The sequence below is a fragment of the Populus euphratica genome, unplaced genomic scaffold (genome assembly GCF_000495115.2).
Source record: "Populus euphratica unplaced genomic scaffold, PopEup_1.0 scaffold62.1, whole genome shotgun sequence".
Lineage (NCBI taxonomy): Eukaryota > Viridiplantae > Streptophyta > Magnoliopsida > Malpighiales > Salicaceae > Populus > Populus euphratica.
In genome coordinates this window covers 552595-575790 of record NW_011499939.1, presented here as the reverse complement: position 1 = coordinate 575790, position 23196 = coordinate 552595, and the positions used below count along the sequence as shown (strand labels likewise).

Sequence of the window (23196 nt, the reverse complement as noted above, 5' to 3'; positions counted from 1 at the left end):
TCTAACAGGTCAAACACCTATAAACAAAATATGTTACATCAACTTTTATCCTATTCCACCAATAACACACCTTAAGGTCTTTATACATCTTGATGGAACCTAAAAGCATTATGTAAACTGTTTGATGTGCCTCTACCATCAATTCTCTCCTCAGATCATCTACATCAAGTATATAAAGCCTATTCCTATATCTCAGCACATCATCATCACCTATTATAAAACTTGCAACCTTACCCTACTCAACCTTATTTTTTATCGTGAGTAGTGAATCATCTTTCTTCTAAGCTGCTTTTATCTTATTAAACAAATCTAACTTAACTTAAAAATAAGCAATCATTGCTCCAGCTTTACTAAGATCAAATCTGACTCTTTCATCCACTAACTCATGCAGCTTCCTAATTAGAGGTCTTTGTACCTTTTGAATATGAGCTAAGATTCATGATGATTTTCTATTCAAAGCATCGACAACTATATTTGCCCTACTCGGGTGGTACTGTATGGTACAATCTAATCCTTCAACACTTCCATCTATCTCATCTGCCTCGGGTTTAGATCCCTCTGCTGAAAGATGTATTTCAAACTCTTGTGATCTATGAAGATCTCATAAGTTTCACCATAAAAGCAGTAACTTCAAATCTTTAAAGCAAAAATTATTGACGCCATCTCTAAATCATGTGTAGGATAGTTTTGTTCATGCTTCTTCAGCTACCGTGAAGCATAGGCAATAACCTTGTCATGCTGCATTAGAACACATTATAAAGGTACTGCTAGAATAAACATTATAGTAAATCTCTTTTTCAACTCTAAGAAACTTTCTCACAAGCTTCAAACCACTAAAACTTAATATTTTTCTACATTAACTTACTCAATGGTGTAGAAATCCGAGCAAAGTTCTTCACAAACCTCTGATAGTAGCCAACCAAACCTAAGAAACCTTTAATCTCTGTCATTGAGGTAGGCCTAAGTCACTGCTTAACTGCTTCAATCTTTTGAGGCATTGAGGTAGGCCTAAGTCACTGCTTAATTGCTTCAATCTTTTGAGGATCAACCTAAATGCCATTCCTTGACATTACATGCCTAATAAATGCTACATTCTCCAATCAAAACTCACCTTTTGAAAAGTTGTCATATAACTAATCATCTCGTAAAATTTAAAGCACTATCTCAAGTGCTGCTCATGTTCCTCTCTAGACCTCGAATACACCAAAATATCATCAATAAAAACTATTATAAATCGATCAATAAATTGTCTGAACACCCCATTCATCAAGTCCATAAAAGTTGTTGGTGCATTCGTCAACCCAAAAGACATCACTAGAAACTTATAAAACCATATCGAGTTCTAAAAGTTGTCTTTGAAATGTCTCTCTCTCTAATCCTCATTTGATGATACACAAATTGAAGATTGATCTTAGAAAAGAATTGAGCTCCATGTAACTTGTCAAACAAATCATCAATATGAGGAAGTGGGTATCTATTTCGAACTATCACCTGATTCAGTTGTCTACAATCTATACATAATCTCAATAACCCATCTTTTTTCTTTACAAACAACACTGGGACTCCCCTAGGAGACACACTTGGTCGGATAAAATTTTTATCCAACAAATCCTACAGTTGTTCCTTTAGCTCCCTCAATTTTGCTGGCGTAATTGATTAGTACTTAAAAGTACATTTTTATCAAGGTTTTATATCATCATTTTGCACTTGAAGTATCAATAACTCCTTAACTAAAGCATGTTTTATAATAACGTATCTAATAATATAAGATACCTTTAATTTATGGTAAATATTCATTTTAAATGCAGGCCTATCACATAAATGAAAGGATTGATTGATGAATTTAAGAACTGAAATTGAAAGGATAAAGAGATGGCCAAACTTAGAAAAGAGATGTCGGTGCAATCCAAACCGGAACACTGTTCGGTAAATGGGTCATATCTGGAGCTATATATCTCAGATTTAGGTCCAATTTATATGGATGGAAAGGTAAGACATAGGCCTACAACTTTCATATGGAGCCCAAGATCTAAAAAGGCCATTATCAAGTCCAAATAGTAGCAACAACAAAGAAGCCCGAATCTGTCTTCCAGCCCGAGCACTGTTCGGTATTTTGGCCATATCTGGAGTTCTAGAAGTCCAAATGAGCTGAAGTTTTTACACAAGAAAGCTGAGACAATTGCCTACAACTTTCATGTTTGCAACTGGCTCCAGTTTTGACGTTATCAATGACGTTTTGGGCAGACAAGAGAAGATAAGGATTGTCACCAAGTCAAAAGTTGGTCACCCACTTATCAATTAGTCATCAAATCAATAGTTCCCATTTTTGGCCTATAAAAGGAGGCATTTGCCATGCATTTAGGCATCTTGGTGTTCAGATCAAGATCATGCTCTTCCTTTCTCTCTTTGTATTTTTTATGCTTTGTTTTCATTAATATTAAGTTTATGCCTTTCATTTCCTTTCCTTTACTTAGTTAACTTTTATGTTCTTATTTTGTTTATCTATTTTGCTTTCTTTCATTATGTCTAGCTAAGTTAATTATGTCAAGGTGAAAAGGTTACACTAATGGTGTAAGAATAAGTATAATGTAAACTTAATATGGACTTTAATGTTTGATACTAACATGTTTTATATTTGCTATCTTGTTCACTCTTTAATACTTTGCTTGTTAAATGACTAATCTTGATTTATGTTGTATAACACTTGGTACAACAAATGCTTGGCACTTTCATAGCCCATAATGTATGGTATAACCGACACCTGAGCTATGAAAGGAACTTGATTTGTTGTTAACATAAGTTATAATCATGAATGCTTGACGAGATTTACAAGTATTAGCATTAATTGAATAAGATGACTAATGTAATCATGTTAACAATATATAATCTGATTGGAACCTCCTTTGTGTGTGGTTTCCAATTCAATAATAAGAGTTTATACTATACTTGTTTGATATACCATTAGTGGAACCTCTAACCTTGACATTTGTTATTATCATTGTTTAATCGTTACATTAATATTCCATCTCAAAGTTCTCATCATCTTCTTCTTCTTCTCTTTCTTTATTATTATTATTATTATTATTATTGTTATTATTATTATTGTTGTTGTACTATTGTTGTTTATAATTTGTACAATTAACCTCCTTGTGGTTCGACCCCGGTCTTTCCGGGTTATTTATTACTTCGACACTCCTGCACTTGGGAGAAGACATCAATCTTTTAGTCGTGTCAGTAATTCTATATGGTGCCATTAATATTGGTTCGGTACTTGGAACCAAATCAATATAAAACTCAATCTCCCTGTTTGGAGGTAATCCAAGTAAGTAATTGGGAAAGACATCGATAAACTCCCTAACTGTAGGGACTTGGTCTAATTGAGGAACTTCTTTCTGTACATCCACTATATATGTTAGGTAGCACTATACCCCTTTTCGGGCCATTTTCCTCAAGATAGCTGACAACATAATTGATGAAGACCCAATCTTATCTCTTTGCCAACTTTTTCATCTAGATCAAACATTATTTTCTTCCCCCAATAATTTACCGAAGCCCTATACTTTGCCAACTAATCCATTCCCAAAATCACATCAAAATCAACGATGTCTAAGACATTTAAGTCTCCCATAAAGATCTTATCTCTAATCTCTATTTCATAATTCAGGTACACATACTTCACTAATATTAATTCATCTAAGAGAGTCGAGACTGAAATTAGGGATTTTAATAAGGATGGTTATTTATCTAACATTATGGAAAAATATAGGGACACGAATGAATGAGTTGCACTCGTATCATACAAAACTTTAGCATGAAGAATACCTGAAACAACTGTGTTGGATGCCTGAGCATCCTGTTGAGTCAAGGCAAAAACTTTAGCATGCCCCTAACCCTGTTGTATCTGACCTCTATCGCCTACACCCCAGCTTCTCCGACCACGGCCACCAAAACCTCTACCTTTATAAGCCACAGATTACCTCGTCGATGGTGCCTAAATAGGAACCTAGACTGAAGAAGATAACCTCGAAGTTGATAGCTATCTCCTCGGGCACTCTCTAATCCTATGACCTATCTGGCCACAACTAAAACAAGCCCCAATCCTTTTATAGCACTCTGCACTAGTATGACATGTTCCACACTATTGACATAAAGAACTATCCCTAGGTGAAACAAATAAACTACGAGGTGCAATCTAAACTAAACTCTGAGTACCACTACTGCCATTCTAACTGCTTGAGCCACTAATTGACAGTCTCTGTCTAAACCTCTTCTGAACCCATGAGCCCTAATGAACACTTCGTCCCCTAGGCAAACCTGCACTTAATCCGTGTTGCCTAAAAGACTAACCCTCTTCTTTAGGCCTCTTAAACTGGTTTGTAGTCATGTCCTTTAATTCTGGCGCCTCTATCAACTTGGTGCTATCAACAGCTGAGGAGAAAGATGGAAACACTTGTGACACCATCACCATATACATAGAGGATTTGAGTCCTCTAATGAACCTCTTCACCCTCCACTCCTTAGTGGGTAGAAGATGTTTTACATACCTAGATAGTTGAGTGAATTTCAAAACATACTCATCCACTGTCATGCTTCCCTAAGAAACCTGTCTAAAAACATGGAGCTAAACTCCTTCCATATCCACTGAGCCTCTACTAGCCTTGCTCTTTTCCTAGACTCAAACAAAGAGATTGCCACATCTCCTTTTAACCTGAATGATGCCAAACTCACAGCTCAATGGTCTGTACATCCCAAAGTTTCACACCATCACCAAATATCATATAAGAACCTCTAAGGATCATTTGAACTATCCATCCTAGTAAAAATAAAAGGTGCCATCTTCATGAAGTCATTTAACGACACATTAACTCCCTGAACAATGTGGGATGTTGAGGGTACATCTCTATCCATTCTTCTATCTCTCTTCATAGTAAACTCTATCCAGGGTCGCACAACCTAACTAAGTTGTTGAAACTCTGTAATAGGCTCAGGGTCAGCTACACCCACACATGTTTCCTCAACCATATTTTCCTATTCTATCTCCTGAGGCTCTTCCTCCACTGGTGGAGGTACCTCCTCCATATTTTGAGGCACAGATGCACCACGCCTTCTTCTTTACCTTGCAATTCTCAACCGCACAATAAGGGCATCATCCTGATTATCATCTATTCTAATAGTATCATTTATTCGTCTATTCCTCAACATTTTCTAAAATAAAAGTGAGAGCACTCAAGTCATGCTAAAACAATAGCATGATAATTATCACATAATTATAGGAAAGCATATCTATCACAAGGAAGAGGACATGCTTGATGAGAATTCAAAATTTCAAAAATGACAAACAAGACAATATGGATCCTCATGCTCCACTTATTATAAAATTAACTATAATATTTTTTTCTATAACCTAAAGGTCTGATACCAAGTTTGTAATAACCCGATTCCCGGATCTATGACCGGCATATAGGTAAGGTTTCGCTCCAAGATTCCACACCTATGTGAACCCAAACTTACATACAATCTTATTCTTTAAATAACTCAATTAGAGTTCAACACAACATTAACATCAAACTAATTTCATAATATAATTTAATTATCTTAATACAATAGTTAATATAATTTCACAGTTTTGAAACACTAACCAGGCATAAAGAAGAAGGTATAAATTACAAAAAAAAAGAGAGCTTTAGGTTCTTATATGAAGGTTCCTCAAATAGGCCATAATAAGAATATCATAAGGTAAAGCTTGTCAAAAAATCAAAATGCAATGAGCATGAAGCTCCATACTGTGGAATGATTAATCCATACAGGTTTGTGACTCTTTTGACCAACTAAGGTTCAGATACAATGTACACAAAGACTAATACTACTATGTTAGCATAGGTATTCTAACTGGCATACCATAGGTTCATAATCATAATTAAACATGCATAGTCATATCTCAAGGCTCAACTTATGACATCAATCAAATGAGGAGCTATCAATTCAGAAGCCAATTTAAAATATATATTGGTTCATATCAAGAATTCAAATTCAATAATTGATCATGCTTTATCATAACAAGGATAATAATCAGCATATATATTATCAAGAACCATGATCCAATTCATATTAACAAAATAAATATTTATAATATTTCTCATACATATGAAAAATTATCTACTTACTTAACTCGAAAATAAGCAGAACTCAAAGAAGATATCGAAGAAAATCCTACTAATGTTCCGCCAGTAGAATATCAACATTATCTGAATACAAAGGAGACATTCAAGAACGACTTGAAATAACATATAACCTATTTAATACACTTAACTAAGGGTCAATTCCATAATCTTATATGTTTTTAAACCAAACTAGTTGTTTTCCTAAAAACCCAAAATTAAACGGTTTTTTCAAAATCTAATTCATTATAAAAAAATAATAAAATTGATAATAATTTACTAAATAACCCTTATTTATTCATCAACACAATCTAAAAAAGTTAATATTATAGCTAGGGACCAATCTGGAATTTATCATATTTTTAAGGCCAAATTGTAATTTTCATCTAATTGGTGGACCAAACTAAAAATATCACAAATTCATGACTATAGTGGAAATATGTCCATAATTCATCCTCATTTCTGTCTAGAATCTCTAATTATGCTCTAGGGACCATTTTGTAATTTTTCCAAATTTTTAGGGTCAAATTGTAATTTTTTTCAAATGGGAGGACCAAGCAAAATTCTGACCATATTTAATCCGCAATTCTATCCAGAATATATCATTATGCTCTAGGGACCATTTTAGAATTTTTTCCAATTTTTAGGGTCAAATTGTAATTTTTGTCAAATTTGAGGACCAAATTGAAAGTGTTAAAGTTTCATAACTATATAGGAATTTTGCCCATAATTCATACTTTATTTTGTTCAGAACCTTGGACTATGCTCCAAGGACCAATTTGTAATTTTCTAAAGTTTGGGGACTAAACTGTAATTTTCATAAATTAAGGGATGAAACCAAAATTTTGTCATCTTCAACCTCAAAACCAGAACTTCCACAGATTAGCTACTGTTATCTCATGATTTCTAACACAGATTCATCATTTAAACAAAATTATAACTCAAAATTATCATATTTACCTACAATCGCTAAAAATCAACTACCAATCCATTACCCACAACAATCAACCATGTAACATTCAAATTAATTTATCAATAAACCCAAAATACAATCTTCAAAACCTTAACATTAAACCAAAATACAAATTCAAAGCTTAAATAACACATATTTATATATAATCTTACCTTTTAACTTATTTTTTTCTCCAACTCCTTTCTATTTTCCTTCTAATTTCCCTCTTCTCTCTTCTTCTTTTTCCCCCTTTCTTTTCTTCTCATGTCAATTTTTCACTTTAATTTTTGATCTTTTTTTTTCTATTTATATTTATCAAGTTTTGTTGAATTACCATAATACCCTTCATTCATTTATTCATACATCTAAGCTTTCAAGGATTTTGTAGCCTTTTCCTATCTTTTTAATTCAAAACGTTACATCTACCATGTGAAATGTGTGACAAAATATGGATTATAAAACAAATTAAAAAAGGTTGAAATATAGAAGCTTCTAGACCTTTCATTTATTGAGTTGAGAATAAATTCATCTATCATCTAACTTTGAAAAGTAAAACGATAAAGGTTGCTAAGAATTTTTTTTTCCTTGACTAACAAAAGTCTAAAAACAAAACTACTCTCTCTTGGAAAATCCGCACAATATTGATACCCTACTTGCCAAATAAAAAATAAAATATCATGTCTACATAAACTAATTACTCTTTATTAACATGGAGTAACTAACTATCTTTCATTAGTTTGGAGTTTCTAATAGCAATCTGATAAGGTAATAAGAATTGTAGGTTTCCAAACAAAAAAATATCATATGTAAAGGGTTTATGGTTCAATAATAATAATTCACAATTCAAGCATGGTGACATCAGAACAAACATAAGGGTTATACACACCATGTTTATATCAAACAATAGATGATAAGTATAAAAAAGACAATATATTAATAGGCTTATATAATCAATAATCATAGTTACTCATCGTTTAATACCAATACATATATTTATATGTAATGTATAATAGAAATTATCTCACTCACTCAGAAAACAAAACAAAAAGGTAAACAAATGCAAAACCAGTGATTATTAAGATTCGTTAGGAGGAACATCAATAGAACCTATAACAGATACGAAAAACACATAAAAAACCAACTCAAGCAACATAATATACAAGATTAAAACCCTAAATTTAAAGACCAAATCATAATAATAAAGTTGAATTGATTCACTCAATTCATTTTGAACATAACTCAAATTGATCGAAACTAAAAAACCTAATTAACTGTCAATGTATGGTTAACCAGTCGATCAAATTAACCAACCAGTCAACCATTACACAAACCAACTAGTCGGTCGGCTGTAACATGTGAATCGATTGATTGGTAGAGCCTAATCAGTTGACTGGTTGGTTGGGATTTCCAGAATCTCGACTTGTTAGTCAAAAATATACAGAACCCAAACATAATAAATATTCTATTCTACAACAAACTCATAATCCAGGTATTAACTCAATTCATTTCAGTCCAACTAACATCCTTATACATATATTAAATCCCTTAAATCATCCATATATCAAAATCATAATGAAACCCTAACTTATTCAGTCATCCTTCCATAAACAACCTAAAAATAACATGGGAGGGAAACACTTATTTGTTACTTCCACCTTTCTTCAATCTAAAATTCAAGATTAAAAATTAAAATTTTTCATTTGATAAGAGGAGGGTCACAATAGCCATAAGAATTAGAAGAAAGAAAAATAATTCTCTTGCAATTTTTCCTTATATGCCTAGGTTAATTTAGATTAGATTTGAGCTGACTTTAACTTAAGTTTGAGTAAAAAAGTTGGGTCTTACAAGGATAGTAAATGATTTTAGTTTAAGTTTCAATTAGAAAAATAACTTGGATTTTCCCCTTGCACAAAGTTAAGCACAAAAAATAAATTGATACCTTCAAAATGGCTGAAGCAAAGTAACTAGGTCCTCTAGGGGAAAAGTCAGCAACCTTGGTTGCTACAAGATTCCCCATGAGAGTTTTCGAAGGACTTGTTTTTACTGTAGGAGATCTGTGCACATATAACAAGTGTCTATGTTAATTGCATAAAAGAATGTCATATGTTAATAGAAATTTATGATGATGATGATAACATTGATAATGATCAGCTAGGAAACCATCAATGAACCACTTGGTTCTTATTACTTTCCTGTTACACTTTTTTTGCGGCATTAAAGAGTTTTCTTGAATCATAGTGACCTTTCCAACATGTTGGAATTGATCTATAACCTTCTTCGTCGAATACTTTTGAATCTGGTCATACTCCTGTCACATTTCGAGATCATTAAAACCTTTTTTTCTTAATGCATCCATATGTGTGCCTAGTTATGGAGATTGAGAGGGAGAAAGACATGAGTCAAAGAAACCGGTTATAATTCCATCACCCTTGTTTGCTTTAGGAAGAAGATTAGTGGGAGGATAGGTGGAGAGGCCAAGATAGTCCCAACTTCTAGTCTTTTTGCAGCGGATGAAGCTGATTGCGAATAACATGAACAACTCCAGGCAACTCTAAAGTCACAAACGTTAATCAATAGTGATAATAATTACTAGTATTGCTTTTGAACATACAATTGATCATGACACTCTTTTAAGGGTTAATTAGTTGCACGTTAAGGTGAAAGAAAAAAAAAACACAGAGAAATTAATTACTTGCAATCATTTATGCTTGATGCTCTGAAAGCATAGCTGCAAATCTAGAATGTAAACAATTATTTTAATTTAAAAATTTAAATTTTCAGGTGAATTTTTAAAATATAATTTATGGTATTTTTTAATAATGTTTTCAGACTTAAAGCTTCCATAAATGCATATACTCCCTTGTGCTATAAATATATTTTAATTGAAAAAAAAAAAGAATTATGAAATTTAAATTCTTAATCGTTTAGTTATCATAACTTTGATATTATATTAAAAAATTATATTATTTAAAAAATTAAATTATTATATAAAATTTTAAGATATAATTCTCTAACACATAAAAATCATGCATTATTATGGACTTAGTATTAGTGTAAAATATGGAGTTTAACTTGGAACTATTGACTTGACAGCAGCCTCTTTGCTGCAGTATTAGTGTAAAATATGGAGTTTAACTATAATATACAGGTAAAACATAGTAACCATATGGATTTCTGTATTATCATACCATTTGGAATCAAATAATCGAGTTCGAGTCATTTATCTCAATTATGAATGGCATTAGTATCTCGTGAGACATGCATGCCAACAACTTATGCTAGCAGGTAGTGCGGGAGAATATGATATGGATATGGATATGTTATAATTGGATCACGTGACAAATCTAGGAAAAACATTTATAGAACATATAGATAAGTTTAAGTTTCAAAAAGAGGCATGATCAAACCAAAATAAATTGTGTCTTGTAAAAACAAGTATATTGTTTTATTTGATCGTTGAATTTAATTTAAATTTTATCAAAAAATCATATAGATTTAGTTTTATAGTGGTCAGCTAGTTATGATTAGATGAAGTTGGGAAGACCTTCAAGTTATACCTAAAAGGTGTTTTTTTTCCTATTTAATTTCAGATTTTGACTTTTAATTTTCTAATCCGTTTCTTTTTCCTTTCTAGTTGAGCTCAGAGATAGACCTATTTAAGCTACTGTAAACCCTTTTTATATATAAGATAGATCTAGGCAGAAGATTTTTTATTTAGGAAATAAGAGTGCTTGTTTGGATTTTTTTTTTTTTTTTGTGAATTTTGTCTTCCTGTGTTCTTTGACTCTTAGTCTAGTTAGTTGAGGCTGCGTCATCAGGCTAATATGAACATCAGTTACAGGCTCGAGATTATTATGCTGCTTCTCACGCATGCAACTATGTGAATCTGTCACATGGCTTCAGGTGTTATACAAAATTGTTTGGAAGGAGAGGAAGATCCTACAGTTGAAGGTTCTTACTTTTCTTGTGTTATCCGCCGATGCATTCAAGCTATTCCAGCCACTAAGAACAAAGACACTAAGAACAAAGAGAATGATAAGTAACACAAACATTGAAGTTGTGTTTCTGTTCTCATGGAAAGAGTTCCCAAGATGTCTGCTACGATCAGTCACCCTCTACTAACTTTTGATTTAACATAGGAAAAAACGAATGCTGAATGTAGGACTGAGGATGAATCTACCATAAAAGGAGAAAAAAAAATTTCTTGAGTCTACAAAGGATAGAGATATTTCTTAAGCTCTTTACTGTAACCTACTTCAAGATTTTGGAGGCATGACATTCCATTTGCATACCATTTTTTTAAAACCTTCCTCATAAGGTTTTGTTTCTTCCTGCTCTTTACTGCAACATTTCAACAGTTTCAGAAAATTCAGAAGTCAAACTATCAGGCAGCTTTGTTGAATATTTGAAAAGCTTGGAGAATAGGGCACCTAAGTAATAAAATTCCTAATAAAATACTAAAATCTTGAATTATGCATCCAGTGCTTTTCTCTTTTCTTTTTAGAGTGATAAAGAGATTTCAATTATCCAATATAAAAAAACATGAGAAGCTTCCTAATTTTTGAATGTGTCAAACAATTTTTTTAACAAAAATAAACATAATTTTCAACCCAATTATTGAATTGGGGTCAGCCCAGATAGCATCTGCTGAGTTCAAGAGCATAAAAATATAGGTCTGGGACTAATATAAAAGGTGTTGTTTAGCTTATTCATACTAATAGTTAATAATTATTGATATTCAAAATTTATCAAAACAGATTTTTTTCTATAATTTAAACCTCTAATTTCTTTCTCGGTAGTTTAGGCTCTAATTTTTAGGATTTAAGAGACCTGACTTTTTACTTTTCACTAGCATCAAGGAAATACATCAGAAATCATGAGTCCCGACATTATTTAAAAAATTTCCGGAATTCGAGTTCAAAATTAGTTGTCAGGGAGAGTTTGGAATTTTGTTCACTATTCTGTTTCTATAATCTGTTTGAAGGGAAGGCATGATGTGATTCATCTAGACATTTCTGTTTACCATCCATTGCTAAACCTTTTTCCTGAAAGTGGACCACCCACAGAGTAAATGACAGGGATACAGGATGTGTACCAGGGCTTAGCTTCTTTGAAGCTGTACTTGAGACCGTGGGAGCATACAGACTATGGAAACATAGAATGAAAAGATACATATGAAGAAATTACTATTTAAATAGAATTTGTATATGTGAAATAATGATCCTCGTGTGGAAGCAAGTGTTTCTTAGTCTTCATCAGATATAAGGCTGTAAGAATTCTGTCCTTACAGACAAGGGACTTCTCACTTTATGCTCTCCATCAGTCCATGTAAGGCTCCCAAAAGAGTACTCCGTGTTCACCTGGTGAGCTGTGGTGACCGTCACGGTGAAGGTGATCTTCTTAGTTTTATGGTTGAAGACTAAGACATTAGGTTTTACTGACACACTGGTGCCAAAAGGAGGCTCAATCATTACTCTATAGATGGAGTTGGAGGCTCCTACATTGGTAACGGTTCTGGTGAGGGTAATGGAATTTCTAAGATTTGGTATGGTTATGGAAGGCAGGTTAATATTCAAAATGGATGGCTCTTCAATTGGGCATACTGTGAGGTTTCCTGTGAGCCTGGATATAGCAGTGTTGTTGTAGTTCATGGCACAAAGATAATTTATGTAGTCTTCCGTACCCATGTCGTAAACCAGGCCTGGGTATGCTGCACTGTTTGGATTTACAATGCCTCCTCCATAGTCAAATGTATCGGCCAGCTTTTGAGGAGATCCTTCGGCAAATATTGGAAAACCTGATGGATTATTTCTCCATGCTGCATCAAGATTTTGAAGGTTCAATCTATACAGTCAATTCCATAGACAGTGTAGTAATTGAAATCAGATTATTTAGACAGCTCGGACTGCCAAAGGTAACAGATTGGATACCAGTGGTGACAATAGAAGATTTGATGGCTGCTGGCGACCAATCGGGATGCACTGCTTTGAGAAGAGCTACAATGCCAGAGACATGAGGAGTTGCCATTGATGTTCCTGATAGCATGGTATATCCACCCTCCTGGAATCGACGAAGAGGCGAAGTGGCAGCTAAAATGTTCACCCCAGGTGCAGCTATATCAGGCTGTGAAACAGAAAATTTTGGATTAAGCAACATGATGCAAGAGGTACAGAACACTCTTAGTTGGACCATGTGGATAGTCTATACATTTATGCTCTAGTAAGACAGATCCAAATCTATAAAAAAAGGTCTGATCATGCCCGACGACCTATATAAAAGCCCATAACTTTCAATTCAATCATTGAATGACGCATGAATTTTTCAAGGAAATTCTGCATGCCCTACTCTATAAAGGGCTAGCCTGCTTTGCCGACTTACATAGGGAGGCCTATGGGGAGGCCTATAAAAAAAGGCTAAGTTATTGTTTGATTTTGTTTTATTATTTTCTCTTTAATTTTATATTAATTTTCAGCCTTAAATTTGGATTTTATTTTTTAATTCTTTTATCTATTTAGAGATTCTAATTTTTCCCTTTTTTATAAGAGTCGGTTTCAGGCTATTTAAAGGGTTGTATTAGAAGCACCTTTAGGGTTCTTGTTTCAGACCCTTTTTAAAAATCTTGTCTTTCTTTGATCTTCGATTCCTAATATAATTATATTCAACCGTGTCATAACTCAATGCTTTGGAATTATGTTGAAATATCTTAAACATGGTGCAAGTTGTAACCTGCAACTTGCAGATGTAATATGGGAATATGACCGAAGACATAGTTTTATCTAATTTGAACAGAAGGATGAATCAGACAAGGAATACTCATTTTATTCTGCCGTCAGGACACTGATTCCCATAAATTTGAAGAAAAATGTTATAAATTCTTCAAATTATTAATAATGTCATGCTAAAAAATTAAAAGACGTGGATTTTTATGAGATTTTCCTCAATGCGTAGTCATTATTTTTAAGCTCAATTCAGTTGAAATGTATAGCATTATGCAGGGTGGCCTTTGATTTAAGCATCTTTACCTTCAGTATTGCAGGAGCCATTGAATTAGGGCCTCTAGATGAGAAATGTGCCACCTTCGCCAGCACAGGCTTGCCTACAATTGTTTTAGAAGGGCTCAAATTTACAACAGGAGACCTGCATATTATCAATCAAGGTCTAAGGATCAAAAGAGAACCTAGTTCTGGTAGTCATGAAAGAAGGTGATTCTACCTTGCAGACCGGATGTAAAACAGAATCCGTGTTCCAATCTCATAGTCCACTTCAGTGCATGGGAATCCATCAGTGCAGGGATACAAGGCTTCACTGGGATTCTTAGCAACAATCAACCCTGCCCCTCCTGCTTCCTTCACCACTTCTGCGGCACTTCTCACAGCGCCAGGAGTCATTGAGGCGAAGCAAAGAACCACCTTTCCAGCTACTGTGGAAGCATCAACTAAGAGAGATTGGCAGACTCTGCAAGCAAGATAGATTAGACAATGAATTTTTCTTTTTGTCAAAAAAGACATTGCATTGTGCTGTAAACCAATAAATCAAACTACCCTGCAGAGTTCGGGTCCAGTCCCTTGGCCACGGGATAAAACAAGCTTCTGAAACCAGTGTCATTTCCAGAATACAGGCCTTTTCCCTGCAATGTTTTTTGTGAAAAAGTCAATGTTGTAGTCAGTGCTGAATTCATTGGTTCTATGGTTAAAATTCAGAGATGCAAGTTGCTGCTACAATGAAGATATACCCGGAAAGTTTTGTTGTTCCCAAGTGTTATTGGAGTAGGAAACGCTCGGTCCATGCTGCTGGCTGCAACGGTTAAAACCCAAGGAGCTGTATTCTGCACTGTCTGAGCGGAAGGTCCATCATTTGAAGCTCCACATACTACAGTGATTCCCTTGGCCACAGCATGAAAGGAACCAGTAGCTATGCCATCACGTTCATCAATATCTGAAAATAAAGGAATTGAAGACCCAATTGACAGTGATAACACGTCAACCCCATCATGTATCGCTTCATCAAAAGCCTTCAATATATCGGCAGCAGCGCATAGTCCTCCAAGAACATTCCAACAAACCTTGTATATTGCCAACTGAGCATGTGGTGCCCCACCTCTTACAGTTCCTAGTCCAAGGCCTCTGTAGCTAACATTGTCAACAAAATTTCCAGCAGCAGTGCTAGCTGTGTGAGTCCCATGTCCATTTGCATCTCTAGGGGAGAAGAACTCCCGGTTTTCAGATGTATTCAATGGCTGGCCATATTCAGCAAGAAATCCATCAACAAACCAACGGGCTCCAATAATTTTCCTATTACAATGGCTTTTAGCCTCAAACCCCGTTCCAGATTCACAAACACCTTTCCAGTGGGATGGGATTGGTCCAAGTCCTTTATCACTGAAAGCTTTAGACTCGGGCCATATTCCTGATTCACGAGGCTACTTTTCAGAATTCCTTTTACGAACACATGATAGAGAAATTAAGAAACATTAGAGAGAATCACCTGTGTCAAGGACACCTATGATAACCCCATCACCCATGTTGCTTTTATGAAGAGTATTGACAGGAGAATGAGAAGAGAGGCCTAGGAAATCCCAACTCCTAGTTGTTTGTAGCCTGTGAAGGCTGTTCGGTATAACTCGAATAACGCCAGGCAATTCTGAGGAGGTTCAGTATATCAAAACATAGGCATAACAGAACAAATGACAATTTATGGCTTGCCAGCACTTGAACATAATCATGACAGTCCTGATTGCATCAAAATAAATTGGGGAAACATGACTGCATGAAACAAAAAGTAATGTTTGTTTGAGAAACTACCAGAAACCTTTTGAGCCTGAGACACTGTAAGCTTGGCTGCAAACCCTGAGAAGCCATGTTTGTAGCTGTAAACCATTAATTCTGCTGCCATGTCCTTGCTGCATATTAAAATTGACTTGTAAAGAACAAGCAGTTGACTATGATTCTGATTCTCAACTATCCCGATAAAGTTTACCGTACCTCCCCACAACACTAGCAAGCATATCATGATGTGAATTTGTTGTTAGAATATGATCATCATGCTGCTTCCCACCTAGATAAACAATATGAACCTGTTTGAATAACATAAGAGATTATGGATGAAGCTCGTTCCTCTTTCCATTTGAAGACATATGTTGCAGATTCTTGAAGGGATTACTTACACTGCTAGTGGCCTCCACCTTAGTCATCAACATGCCTTGCCCCCAGAGAAAGAGAAGACAAACCAAAGCACATACTGGTCTGGGTTTTCCCATATTTTTCAGCTGTCTGTGTTTCTGATAGAGAAAGATGCAAGCTGCTAAAAGATATAGAACTTGGAACTAGAATCACCTTACGCTAGACCAAAAATTAAACCTTCAATGCAGTTTTGCAAGAAATGGAAACACAGCTGGTTTTGCAAGAAATGGATTAAGGGTTGGTAGACCAGCTATATTGCATCAAGTTGAATAGTCTACGAGCAGAAGTTACCATCGCTTAACTTTTAAGCCCTGTAATAGGATAGCAACAAGCTTTATGTAAGCAAAGAGAGTGCACACCACTAACTTTTAGCTTGAAGCCAACCATTTCTTATGTTCTTAAGGAATTTGAAACAGTATTTACTTAAGCATTGGTTTACCCTTGGCGGCGAAGAAAATGTCTCCCATAACAATACAAAGAGTAAAAAAAAACAATTACGCAGATATGACCACGGAAACTTCCCCGTTTAAAATTCTTGCTCACCTCTGTTTTTTTCTTTACTTTTCCCTTTTCCCCATCCCAAAACATTACGGTCAGAAACGGGTTATGGCCTCCAAGAGTAAACTTTAAAGCTAGTAACCCTAAAAATACCCATTAAAATCTATCATGAGTTGGGTCGATTAATTTGAATTAATAAATCAATGCAAAATAATATTATTTTAACATTTAGAAAGAAATAAAACAACGACATTTTAAAAAAAATCAAATTAGATTTTAAACATATCAACCAGATCATTAAAATTAATCAGGTCAATTCTTAAATTATTCTAGCTCGAGCTGGATCTCGGACCAAGTCCCACGAGAAGGGGTGGCTCTTTGGTCAAAGTAAAACGTGGGTTTGCAAAAAACTTTCTATTTTGGTCACTGGATTATCTATGAATTGGGAAATGAGGACAGCCTAACAAAGCGGTGGACTTCTATGCGTTGACAATTCATATGGCTCTTGGGTTAGATTAAGTGCAATTATACCAAGAAAGCCTTTTTCTCGACATGTGAATGGTTAGAAGATTGGACTAAAAAAAGCAGCACCCTTTTTGGCTCCCAAGGGTTTGTTGCGTGATAGAGGTAGAAAAAAGAATTTGCTCGTAATAGTTATGAACATCCCACATGATGCTTTGAATTCATGTCATTCTTCTAATGATTACTTTTGGGAAAAAGTAAATATTTATCCCTCAACCATCCCCCAATTCTCAATTAGGTTCCTATTATAATTCCCAATCAACTCCTTCAATTTTTGAACAATTTTTGAACATTAACCCTTTTAACCTATTGTCTCGTAAGGAGGTAAAGTGTGGTAACAGATTTTTTTTAAAGTGATTTTCACTTAAAAATATATCAAAATAATTTTTTTATTTTTTAAAATTTATTTTTAATATAATCACATTAAAATAGTATAAAAATATAAAAAATAATTTTAAATTAAAAAATTAAAATTTTACCAATTTTTATTTGAACCACACACTCAAATTGCGGCTAATTCTTGTCCCTTACCAATTTTCATTTGAACCACATACTCAAATTGCGGCTAATTCTTGTCCCTTTTAAGTCATTAGACATATAAGAACATATTTGTCTTACAGTGACATCGTCTTTTGTCATAAATTTTAATTGTGGGTGGGGGGTTCAATTGAAAATCTTTTTTTATTTGGGAATCTGGTTGAGAATCATGTGATGGCTGGAGAGAAAATTTGTCCTTTCTATTCATATCCCTTTGACTGCTTGGAAACAGTAATGTCAACAAATCATTTTACCAATCAATTAAAAAAAAAACATAGAATTTAATTAATTGTCCCAACATATCTCACAAGACGAGCTTAAGTTAGCTTGATTGGTGGGATGAATTAACAAGTCTATTTCTCCATCCAATGGACCACATGGAAAGGTCGATGCCCACATAATACGAAATTTGAATCTTTCTGCCTTGGGTGGGTGGTGTTTTCACATATCACAAAGAAAAGGACACGACATTATGCTCTAGAGCCATATCAAATCACCATGGAAATCGCTAGGAAATAAAATTAAAAAATCATTTCATAAGTGTAGACTGATTAAGGAATTAATTTGTAATTATATTGTAAAAAGACTTGAGTTGATCTAGTGTACTTAAAGTAAAATCTTATCAAACTTTAGAGTTAAACTTGTCATATTTAAAGTATATATATATATATAATCAACTTGAATTAATCTCATTTGGATTTTATTCATAACCACTAAAGCTAATCACTTTAATTAACATGCATGCACCATCCAACTCTCCAATGCTAATTTAAGGGGAAAAAATTTAAGCATATAATAGAGGTAGTCTTGACAAGAAAATTCTTCCATGAATCCTTTTGTTAGTGATATTTTTTTAAAATCTAATACATCTATATCCATAACACCCCTGATATTTACTAATGATGAAAAAAAGAGGTATTTAAATTTGAATATAAAATTTAAAAAATCTTAAAATTAATTAAAAAAAAGTAGAACTTATTGTATAAGTATTTTGAGAATACTGAAAAAAATTGATTAAAGTCCCCCCGCATCCCCATCAAAGCTCAAAATAAAACAAAATAAACTAAAACCATTAAAAATAAAATTGATCGATTTTGGATGGTTCTCGATTTATGTATTAGTGCTTTACATGAATGAATTATTAATAAAAAAAAATAGTTATAATTTTATTTTAATTTTAAGTTTTATTATCATTAATAAAAATCAAGAATAAATATATTCATGATAAAAAAAATAAAAAACAAGTAAAAACATGCATATTCAGAGTAAAACTTAAAAAAGAAATTCATATCTTTTTTATATATTTTTTTATCCTTATAATACAAGATAAGTAGTTTATTTATAGAAGAAGAAAATGAGAACATTAAAAAACATTAAAAAACCCGAGTATCATGAAAAATTAAGAGATCAAACCCAAGAGTCATGAACTTTAAGAGATTCTAATGGACATTCAATATTAAAGGACACTTTCCTTAAATTACCATTTACTAAAAATATATTTCATTAAAACCTTAAAACAGAGAACTCAACGAGAAAAAACCTAAGTGAAGAAAAAAAAGTATAGTATTCTTGTGTGATTTTCTGAATATTTCAGAATTCAATAGAAGGTTTTATATAAATGCTTTAAGATCCATATTTGAATATTTCAGGATTTATAAAAATATCAAATTTTCTCATTAAAACCTTGCAAAGGAAAACCTAATGGAAAAAATCTAAGCAAATAAAAAAGAATATAATTTGTATTAACATCACCTCAAAAGTATTGTTTTATGATTGACACGACTAAAAGATTGATCATCTTATTCAATTAATGCTAATACTTGTAAATCTCGTCAAGCATTCATGATTATAACTTATGTTAACAACAAATCAAGTTCCTTTCATAGCTCAGGTGTCGGTTATACCATACATTATGGGCTATGAAAGTGCCAAGCATTTGTTGTACCAAGTGTTATACAACATAAATCAAGATTAGTCATTTAACAAGCAAAGTATTAAAGAGTGAACAAGATAGCAAATATAAAACATGTTAGTATCAAACATTAAAGTCCATATTAAGTTTACATTATACTTATTCTTACACCATTAGTGTAACCTTTTCACCTTGACATAATTAACTTAGCTAGACATAATGAAAGAAAGCAAAATAGATAAACAAAATAAGAACATAAAAGTTAACTAAGTAAAGGAAAGGAAATGAAAGGCATAAACTTAATATTAATGAAAACAAAGCATAAAAAATACAAAGAGAGAAAGGAAGAGCATGATCTTGATCTGAACACCAAGATGCCTAAATGCATGGCAAATGCCTCCTTTTATAGGCCAAAAATGGGAACTATTGATTTGATGACTAATTGATAAGTGGGTGACCAACTTTTGACTTGGTGACAATCCTTATCTTCTCTTGTCTGCCCAAAACGTCATTGATAACGTCAAAACTGGAGCCAGTTGCAAACATGAAAGTTGTAGGCAATTGTCTCAGCTTTCTTGTGTAAAAACTTCAGCTCATTTGGACTTCTAGAACTCCAGATATGGCCAAAATACCGAACAGTGCTCGGGCTGGAAGACAGATTCGGGCTTCTTTGTTGTTGCTACAATTTGGACTTGATAATGGCCTTTTTAGATCTTGGGCTCCATATGAAAGTTGTAGGCCTATGTCTTACCTTTCCATCCATATAAATTTGACCTAAATCTGAGATATATAGCTCCAGATATGACCCATTTACCGAACAGTGTTCCGGTTTGGATTGCACCGACATCTCTTTTCTAAGTTTGGCCATCTCTTTATCCTTGCAATTTAAGTTCTTCAAGTCATCAATCAATCCTTTCATTTATGTGATAGGCCTGCATTAAAAATAGACATTTACCATAAATTAAAGGTATCTTATATTATTAAATATATTATTATAAAACATGCTTTGGTTAAGGAGTTATTGATACTTCAAGTGCAAAATGATGATATAAAACCTTGATAAAAATGCACTTTTAAGTACTAATCAATGATAAATCTCTAAGATGATGTATTCTAATATTATGGACAAGTTTGTTGAAAATTGAGATTGATAAAGACTTTGTAAATAAATCTGTTAAATTATCACTTAACTTAATTTGTTTAATATCAATTTTTTCTTTTTGTTGAAGCTTATGAGTATAAAAGAACTTTAGTTAGATATGCTTTGTTTTATATCCTTTAATGTAGCCTCATCTAAGTTGAGTGATACAGGTAATATTATCTTCAAATAATATTGTGGGACAATCTTTAATGACTAACAATTCATAATTTTCTTTTATGTGTTAGATCATTAACCTTAGTCATATACATTCTTAACTTTCTTTATGGATTGCAATAATATTTAAATGATTTGATGAAGCAATTACTAATGCTTGTTTGAAAAATCTTCAAGAAATTGCAGTATCTTCGTAGGTAAATAGATAACTTGTTTGTGATCATTTTTTTCAGGGATCAGAGAGATAATTTATATCTGCATATCCAATCAATTGTGAATTTAATCTACTATAAAATAATCTCATTTTAATTGTTTAATGAAAATAATAAAGTATATGTTTGACCTCATTTCAGTGTCTTTTTATAGGAGTAGAACTGTATTTTACTAATAAATTGATTGTAAAAGCTATATCTGATCTTGTACAATTTAGAAGATATATAAGTGTTTCAATAACACTAAGATATGGTATTTTGGACCAAGAATCTCTTCATCTTATTTTAACGGTTGTAAAGGATCTTTCTTTGCGGCAAGTGATCGAACAACCATATATATAGTCAAAAGATAAACATTGTCCATGTAAAAGTGTTTCAGGACCTTTTCTGTATACGTTGATTGATGGACAAATATTTTATTTGAAAGATGTTAAATATGTAAACTAAGACAAGATTTTATATTTTCGAGATCTTTAATCTCAAATTTATTTTTCAAATAAGTTGTAGTCTATATGAGCTCTTCAAGAATACGAACTAGATTTAAATTATCAACATAGACTATAACAATAGAAAAGCTAGATGTGTTTTTCTTAATAACAATGCATTGGCAAATATCATTATTATCGAACCTTTTTTTTAGGAGGTATTCATTAAGATAATTATACTACATTCGACTAGATTGCTTCAACCTATATAAATATTTTTGTAGTTTAATAGAATAAATATTTTTAGGTTTATCATAAAAGGATTCAGGTATTTTAAATCTTCAAGGATTTTCATATAGATATTTTTATCTAATGATCTATTTAGCTATCTTGTAACTACAATCATTAAAAGCATATCTAGAGTTTCTAAGACTAGTAAACCAATAAAAAATCTGAAAGTAATTGCATCCATAACCGGAGAATAAGTTTCCTTATAATTAGTGTCATGTGTTTGTAAGAAACCTCGTGCAACAAGTCGTGCTTTGTATCGAACAATTTCATTGTTCTCATTTCATTTTCTAATGAAAACTTGTATCTAATAAGTGTAGCATCTTTAGGTGTATAAACTAAAGGTTCAAACACTTCACGATTTGCAAGTGAATTTAACTTTATTCTAATTCTTTGCGGGGGTTCTATAAACATCTAAACCGCACAACCAAAAGTTCATGGATAAAATATATTTTGAGGTATATCAAAAACAAGTTGCAAAAAAGAGTATTTATGATAAACACTTGGTCTAATTCTAACTAATGATACAATATGTAATATAGCATATCCCCAAATAAATATAGGCAATTTGAATTTCATTGGTACTGGTCTTGCAATTAATTGAAAACGCTTTATAAATAATTTTACTAGATCATTTTAAGTGTGTACATAAGCAACATGATGTTCAATATTAATTTCAATAAAAGTGTAAAAATTATCAAATAGTTGAGAAGTAAACTCACTTATATCATCCAGTTAAATTTTCTTGATTGGATAATCATGAAATTGCCCATATAGTCTAATAATTTGTGTTATTTTTCTAGCAAATGCAACATCTCTACTAGAATAAACAAACATGTGACCATTTACTTGAGGCATTAATCAATACTATAAAATATCTAAAAGATTTGTATAATGGATCAATATGTCCATATATATATATATAGTAAGTATTTAATATATATAATTATAGATTTTATAACGATTTAATATTACTAATGGATTTGAAAGGATATAGCGGAGACTTAGCAAAAACACAAGTTTCCCTATTTTTATTGGGAATCTAGTGGAGTTCACTCATATTATATCATGATAAGCTGATGAATTTTTCAATTAGCTCAACTCATTAGAAGGATAATAGTAGAGGAAAGGATAAAATTAACTAGGAAAGTTCGGCTTTTATCCGCAGCCACATTCTAATCACCTCAATTAACATGCA

The 23196-nt window shown here is 32.8% G+C and overlaps 1 protein-coding gene across 1 annotated transcript; it reads right to left on the bottom strand.

Moving 5' to 3' along the window:
• Positions 1-12268: 12268 nt before the first annotated feature.
• On the bottom strand, positions 12269-16688 carry LOC105136818 (subtilisin-like protease SBT3.3). The gene is made up of 10 exons (XM_011042308.1): positions 16274-16688; positions 16092-16183; positions 15912-16009; positions 15595-15750; positions 14843-15516; positions 14652-14737; positions 14323-14565; positions 14133-14247; positions 13041-13233; positions 12269-12928 (listed from the first exon to the last, which is right to left on the bottom strand). The coding sequence occupies exons 1-10, from the start codon at positions 16364-16366 to the stop codon at positions 12366-12368; spliced, it is 2313 nt and encodes a 770-aa protein (XP_011040610.1). The 5' UTR covers positions 16367-16688; the 3' UTR covers positions 12269-12365.
• Between the last annotated feature and the right edge of the window lie 6508 nt (positions 16689-23196).

What these genes read in the sequence shown, in the direction of transcription:
- LOC105136818 (XM_011042308.1), bottom strand. Translation starts at nt 16,366, where the DNA reads ATGGGAAAACCCAGACCAGTATGTGCTTTGGTTTGTCTTCTCTTTCTC. An exon ending in CTTGCTAGTGTTGTGGGGAG is followed by an intron (nt 16,010 to 16,091) that starts GTACGGTAAACT and finishes TTTAATATGCAG; the next exon opens with CAAGGACATGGCAGCAGAAT. An exon ending in TCAGGCTCAAAAGGTTTCTG is followed by an intron (nt 15,751 to 15,911) that starts GTAGTTTCTCAA and finishes GAACCTCCTCAG; the next exon opens with AATTGCCTGGCGTTATTCGA.